The sequence below is a fragment of the Polistes dominula genome, unplaced genomic scaffold (assembly GCF_049000335.1).
Source record: "Polistes dominula isolate Pdom_NZ unplaced genomic scaffold, Pdom_raw_medaka contig_73, whole genome shotgun sequence".
NCBI lineage: Eukaryota > Metazoa > Arthropoda > Insecta > Hymenoptera > Vespidae > Polistes > Polistes dominula.
This window is the reverse complement of record NW_028300951.1, coordinates 6058287-6066185: the sequence shown is the minus strand read 5'-3', so window position 1 is coordinate 6066185 and position 7899 is coordinate 6058287. Positions and strand designations below refer to the sequence as shown.

Genomic DNA, 7899 nt, shown 5'->3' with positions numbered 1-7899 from the left:
CCATTATATTCTATAAGTAAAAATTAGGGAAAATAATTTGTTAATCATTTTACTTATATGGAATATGCTGGTCAAATTTTGTGAAGGGGTGGGAAACTGAGGGGGGACATCCTTTATATACTATAATATATTCAATATATATACAAATATACGATAGAATTAATAAACGAAGAAGGGAGGGTGTGGTCAGGGGGGAGGATGTGCATTGCATTATATCCACAGTACCTGACGCTGTTAATTCAGTTTGATAGAGTGTATCTTTCATACCCTTTCCGTGTATTCGGCTGACTCAAAAGTCCTGTCGTTTATCCTAAAATCAAAAGAGGAGGTATTGTACCCCGTATATTATTTCTTCGACGATTTTCAAATGGTACACACAGATAATACACACACGTGGTCCATACGACTAAAATAAAAACAAAAAAGAGATTACCCCAAAAAAATGTCCGATATTTCCACAAAAACGACAAAACACAAAAAAGAAAGAAATAGGGTTGGTGTTGAAAAAATAAGAAATACAAAATTATAAAATAGGATACGTAAAAAAGAAACGAGCCTCGACGAATAGATCAAAGTTTCGTTTTATTCGAAATGTATTGCAAATTAACTATTCAAAAGTACGCAATGAAAAAAATACAACAAAAAAGAAACCAAAGAAAAAGAAAAGAAACATAATAAAGAAAAATAAAAAGTGAAGTGCGATTTTTTACAAATACTTCGACGTGACAGAACTTTCGTATCATCCCTGACACAGCGGTCGGGAGGACTAACAGGGTTAATGAGTAGAGGAGGGTTGGAAGAGTAAAGGGAGTGGAGGGCAGTTAGTAAAGGTTAGGGTTTGTTGGTATAAGAAAAATGTGACACGAAACGAGATTTTTTTCTCGTCCATTTAAACACGTTCGTTTGCTCTCTCCTTCTGATTCTGATGTTGCAAGCAGGTGCCAATGTCTAACAGGAACGAATGAACGAACAAAGAAAGAAAGACAGACAAACAAACAGACAGACAGACAGGCAGACAGAGAAAGATATAGAAAAATAGAGATAGATAAAAAGTGAGAGAGAGATAGTAAAAAGAAGGCTTTTCCATGCCGACGTTTGTCTCTCGGTAAAATCTAAAAACGAAAGCTTTGAATGTGTGCTAGAAGAAGAAGAAAAAGGGCTACTAAAAGGAAAAAATTTTCAAAGGAAGAGAAAAGAAAAAAAAAGAAAAAGAAAGAAACGTATAAGAAAGAGAAAAAACACACTGAGCAATGAGGTGTCTAGCTAGAAATGGAAATGGGCCAAGAGTTATAGAAAAATAGAAAGATAGAAAGAGACAGATAGATAAAAAAGAGAGATAGAGATAGAGAAAGAGAGAACGAAGTGCATACCTCGAAGTGTCAGACCAGATCGTACCTTAGGGACGGCCGGCGGAAGTTTAACGCTTCGAGATCGGAAGGCTGCCGCCTGCAGAGTGAACAAAAGGCGCACTGTAGGGTGTTCTTGAAAGCTTCCCGAAAGTCACGATTGAAGTACGCGTATATCAGCGGATTTAACGCCGAGTTTGCGTATCCTATCCAAAAGAGGATTGCTATGACGATATTCGGACAGGGACACGTACGGCAGAGTGCTGTTATGACGTACCTATAAAATAGATTATCAGAAATACCTATCCTTTTTTTTTCTTTTATATTAATAATTAATTATAACGTATTTTGTTAAATGTCATCTCTTTCATTTAAATTAATCGGTATCCTGTTATTCGGTATTTTTGAGCATTGAGAATTAACGTTTGATTTTGTTCGATTGATATTTTTTTTTAAACAAGACTTTTTCTTGGTTAAGACAAGTTTGTTAAGAATTTAAATGTGAGAAATTTGTAAACGAAATTCAATGATCTATCTAATTTAAATTGATAAATGTATTTGTTGTTTTTGATTAGCTATGAAAATAATGTACCATAGAAAGAATGGTAACCAGCAGAGTATAAACGTTCCCATGATGATTCCTAATGTCCTAGCAGCTTTGTGTTCTCTCTTCATTTTCATCATGTTCTTGTCTTTTGTAGGAGTATGCAATTGGTCCGTGCTAATCTCGTTAAGCGTTAATGTTTTAGATGAACCGGCGCTATTCAGTTCGCCATTGAGATTGTTCAAATCTTTACTTGGCCTATGGCTTAATAACATTGCGTTACCTAAACGACTGTGCATTTGTTTTTCTTGACGATTTGCCTCTTTGAATATAGAATAATAAGTAAGCATCATAATGGTGCACGGTATCCAAAAAGAAATACTCGAGGATACAATTGCGTAACCTTTGTTAACGCGAAAAACACAATCGTCCGGATGATCCTGTCGATGTACGCTATCTTCTACAGTTGTATACCAATCGTTGAATATCGGTACGAATGAAATGATAGCCGGTGATATCCAACAAGCGAGCAACATACACGCGACCACTCTCTTAGTCATCTTGATGGGATACTTCAGTGGCTTAACTATCGCGTAATAACGATCGACGGATATGCACATCAAGTGTAAAATCGAACTCGTACTGAAATACACGTCCAAAGAGTTCCATACGTCGCACATAAAATAACCGAAGAGCCATTTACCTTTGATTTGTACGCTAGCGTTAAATGTCATTGCAAACATTGCCACGAGCATATCTGCCAGTGCCAATGACACTACGAAATAATTCGTTATAATACGTAATTTTCTATGACGCATTACCGACACCATTACCAATAAATTACCGAACACGGCCATCACTATTATCCAACCTAATACGCAACCTTTCAATATAGTTAAGGACAAGTCTGGCCAAGGATCCTCCTTTATGGACTCCTTGTTCTCATTGTTAACAAAACTGATGTTACCACTTGAGGCTAAGTCCAGGACTGACGTCACGCCTACCAACGAGCCCTCCGGACGATCCGACGCTGTCGTTAGCGTCGTCATTCTATCACCAAAAAAACCTCCTTCTCTTACTTGCTTGCTTATTTTCTTGCTTACTTTCTTTCTTTCTATCTTCTTCTCCTTCTTCAACACTATGACTTTTTATTTATTTTATTTTATTTTTTTCTTAACCAGTTTAACTATAAACTATTAAATCTTACGTCATGGTAACTTAACATTAGACCGATCCTCATCATCTTCTTTTTCTTTCTCTTCTTCTTCTTATAATCTGAAACGAGAAATAAAACTTATCTCAATTAATTTGTACAACCTCTCTCTCTCTTTCTCTGACAAATCCTATTGATCGAAAAGACAGACCAAAAAGGGTAAGAAGAGGTTAACGAAATCCTCTTCGAATTAAAACCCGCCTTCTCTATCTATTTGATTCTATTTACTGTACTAACACCGAACGCTAAGATCGATTAACAAGCAATTATTTAAAATCTTTTTAAAAGCTTTTACACTTGCAAAAACGAATTTCTTTTAATTCAATTTGAAAACATTTTCGAAAACTTCAAAGGACATTTTTTTCTTCTTTAACAACCTAATTAATTCAAATAGATCAAAACTTCTCCTTCATCAATTTATTTTTATTATCTTTTATTATATAAAATATCGTTTAAAAATAAAATAAAAAATAAGATAAGACAGGAGAGGAGAGTTTTGTTCGAAAAATAATTCGAAGAAAATTCGATAATCTCTCATGCGGACATCTTTTGAAATATTCGTTTGAACGTATATGTGTTTTTGTGTATGTCTCTGTATGTATACAAATGAGAGGACGATTGTGTATTTGTGTACGTTAAAGAGAAAGAGAGTTTTGCATATACATTTCACTCTTGAAGGCTTTTATATCTTCGCGACAGTTTCTCTCGGTTGTCACCACTCGAAACGAGGACGCAGCGGAAGAGCAGGTAACCTTGAATAACGCGGTCTCTTTCTCTCTTCATCTAGCGTGGTCGGTCTGACGGGACAGGGCCGTGTCAAGTACACTCATCCTGTGCGCGTAATTTACAATCCGCTGTTTTTCCCGGTAAATTTAGGTCGATTACCCCTTCGGCCCTCGGTTTGTTATAGAAAACGTCGGGTAAGACGATAAGCACGCTTCATCGAATAGTGGGAGAAATAAAAAGGTGATACACCTCTTTTTCTCCTGTATAAGTGTGTATATAAATGTGTGTGTGTGTTTATATAAGCCAATGTTTTTTCTTATAAAATATATGCACACCCCCCATACACTATTTCTCTCTATTTTTCTTTCTTTATTTATTTCTTGTTATTTTTCATTGTTCCTCGTTTATTATTATAATGAAGAAAAAGGATGATGGGTTTCGTGGTAAGAATTATTAGCCAATATGCATGATATTCGTACGAATATCTATGGAGATACATTTGTTTTTAGGTCGATTTCTATAACAATGTAGATGTAATATTTTATTTTATATTTATTTATTGAAGATACGTTTTATAAGTATATTTTAATGTAATTTTATTTCGTGTTTATATTAATAATGTGGAGTATGATATTTAAAATGCAAACGAATGTATTATGTAACATGTGTGAGAATATTTGTTGAGAAAATGTTGTATAAATTTAATTTGTTTGAAGTTAATTTAAATAAGTCTTGATAGAATTAAATTTGATAAAGTTAAATGCTTTTTTTCTTAATAAAAATACATTTAAGTTTGTTTCACGTAAATTATGATGTCTTATTTTCATATTTAATAATAATAATAAAACACATAGTAAAACGTTCTAATGCAAGTGAATATTTGTATGAGTTATTTTTAAAAAATATATCACCAGTTAAATGTTGAAATAAATTTATTTATACTATTTCTAACTGAAAATAAATCTTTACTCTCCCATTGTACCTGTAATAATAAGTTATAGTAAAATATTATCGTGTTATCGTAAAAAATAATTGCAACTTCTATAAAAATGTTTCATTGTAAAGAATGATGATAATCAACAATAACTGTGATTTAAATTTTCTATTAAAACGTTGAAAAATTTGCATTGAAATATAAATCGAAAAAAAAATATTATTAAATTCTACTAAGAATTATATATATATATAAATCACCTTCTTATACGTCTACCAACATATACAAATAATACACATATGTACGTATACACATATGCGTAAAAAGAAAATGGGAAAAGATGTAGATTTTTCAAAAATATCTCAACAGCTCCTAGTATTACTAGTACTACAAAATCCGAACTTGTTTGCATCGTATTCAGCATGCAATTTCACGAATAAAAAGAAAGAAAGAAAAAGATAGATACCTAGATAGATAAATAGATAGATAGATAGATAGATAAAAAGAGTGAGAAAGAGAGAGAGAGAGAGAGAGAGAAGGATGAATAAGGTTCAATGAACTCAACTCTAAAACATCTTTCAATCTTGAAATTGAATTTTCACGATTCCAATGATGGAATATAAAATCTACGAGTGGCACACGTAAAGTTCACAAAATATCAAATTTATCTTGAGATAACGATCTTATATAAAATTTTACGTTTCTATCAAAATGAAATAAACATATAGACGGAGACAGACGAAGGGCGGACAAATAAATGTATTCAAGTAAAATTCGATTCCGACGCGTAGAAAATTTTTATTTATAAAATTTTGTAGTAATAAGAAAAAAAAAGGGGGAAAAATGGAGTAACTACACGATACTAAATGTAAAGACATTTGTTTTGTTTTCATTCGATTTATCTTTTCAAGTACTATTCAAAAAGCATCATCTTCAAACCACATTTTATGAAAGATGATGCATTATCTTGGATATCGTGCGAGAAACGTTCACATGATATTATATAAAATGATATTGCTTTTACTATCTCTTTTCTCTCCTAATCGATGCTATCGCAAGTGGGGTATTTTCATACACTACTGGCTTCTGTTATACCGTGTCATAAAAAAAAATATATATAAATATATAAATAAAAAAATAATCTAGAGAAATATGAAATATGTTCACATAATAGAGAACGCTAGTGCAATTCGTTATGTATACTTGTATATATATATATGGTACTATAAAATATATAATGGTTAGTTTTATTGCCTATTTACTGCAGCACGATTAAAGAACAGGATATATAGAGTGATTCAAAATGAATTATTATTACTAAATGTTTTCGTAGAATTTCATTAGGATATTAACTTTGGTTCTTACAGATATTAAAATAATATTATACAATTAGGAATATCCTTTAGCGGATAAAATACACTTTTTTTCTTTTATTGTTTTTTTTTTTTGAAGTATAATCTTTCAATGAAAAAGTTTTATAAACTTAAATTTAATTTAATAAAAAAAGAAAAACGAAACAAAGAATAACAAATAATACTAATTGTAATAAAAATAAAAATGGTTTCAAGTATGTCATTAAGTTAAATAAAAGAAATTATAATTTTTTTACAAATTGAAAATTATCTTCGACTTGAATAGAATGACCATTTTAAAAGAATCTGTTTTGGTTAGACCAAAAGATTAGCTCACCCCTATCATTTAATTACTAAATAAATTAGGTTAATATCTTTATTAGTTAAACCAACTAGAAAAACACTAGTACGACAGGAGAAGAAGGGTTGTTTGAACGTAAAATTATTTCTTCTTTATTCTTTGACTTATTTTTACACATACAATTTGTTAAATCATTGCTTGGAAGATGATTGTTTATAAAAATATATTTCATATTAAAAATATGATAGTAATATTTTAAGAAATTCAATACTAAAAAATATAATTAAATAATACGGTAAAAATTTAGACAAATTTATCGGCCAATTAAATATCATAATAATTTGTAATCTTCTCTCGTATCTATTATCAATAAATCATTGTAACAATTAATAGAGTTTATTAAACTTAACGTGACAACCTTTGAACAATAGCCAATAGTTTAGAATTTCATTCTACATAATACCATTAATACGTTATCCTTTGAACATATGTAGATAGATACATTTTAAAGCAAAAGTGTAATAATTAAATGCGCGTTGCTTGAAAAAAAAAATAAAAAAGAAAACTTCTATAATGAGATTCCAAGTATTACTGCGGATATAATTCAAAAGAGTATGAAGCAAAATCGTTCTCAAAAATTCTTAAAGTTAAGCTGAATTTTTAATAGAACGCAAAAGAGAATGAGAAAAAAACTAGGTAGTAGTTTCAGTATAATATATTATTCGGGTTTTCTCGATTTAAAAAAACGTAAGCCACTCTCAAGTTTCCATTTAAAAGAAAAAAATAAGGAATGGAAAGGAAAGGAAAGGAAAGAAAAGAAACGAAAAACTTAGCGAGTAGGATGACCTGAGTGGAATCGTACTGTGAGATAAGTATATATAGATCGATATCGATAGAATCAAATATCGAATTGAGACTGAAGGAGGTCTCGTTTCTTTCGAGAGATAGCCATAATTTAGAAGTTAAAGTACGTCGTGAGTGTAATAGAGATTTTTACTTTTAAATTTATCGGGTAAAATTTTAAAGCCGAGTTTTTGACTTTTCTTCGAAAATTTTTAGCTTTTTCGATTTTACCTTGAAATCGAGAAAATATACACAAGAAAATATGATCCCAACGAGATTCGTATCATAAGCGTAGGATTTTTAAAGGAATAAATTTAATATTTATTTTTTGGGTTTATTTTATATTTAAAGCAACAAAAAGTATCACCTTTTTTTTATATATCGAATTATTTGGAAGATCGAACGAAGAATTAGATGGTAAAATATTTTTGATTCAAATTATACGATTTGTTTTTTAGGTTTTGGGAGGGAGTTTAATTTTTTATTTGAGGGTACAAATTTTTTTCTGTACTTTATATCTGTTACCTGACAAAAATATCACTCGAATAAATGAACACGAGTTAAAAGTATTCTATCGAAAATAATACAGGTGCCAAATTAAAAGTTTCATTAATATAAATACGTATTATCTCTTCATTTG

At 30.7% G+C, this 7899-nt stretch overlaps 1 protein-coding gene across 14 annotated transcripts in view; it reads right to left on the bottom strand.

Moving 5' to 3' along the window:
* Positions 1 to 7899, bottom strand: part of LOC107068721 (Octopamine beta2 receptor) — a 77732-nt gene that overhangs the window by 14968 nt on the left and 54865 nt on the right. For 9 of the 14 annotated variants that reach the window (XM_015325424.2, XM_089172196.1, XM_089172197.1 and 6 more), the window contains 2 exons: positions 1939 to 3165; positions 1396 to 1623 (listed from right to left, as the gene is read on the bottom strand). In XM_015325424.2, the coding sequence (XP_015180910.1) occupies positions 1396 to 1623; positions 1939 to 2939 (1229 nt within the window). In that variant the 5' untranslated portion in view covers positions 2940 to 3165. Of the gene's footprint in view, positions 1 to 225; positions 311 to 1370; positions 1624 to 1938; positions 3166 to 7899 lie in introns of all 14 variants that reach the window. The other 5 variants (XR_016176482.1, XR_016176483.1, XM_089172204.1 and 2 more) reach the window with 5 other exon arrangements.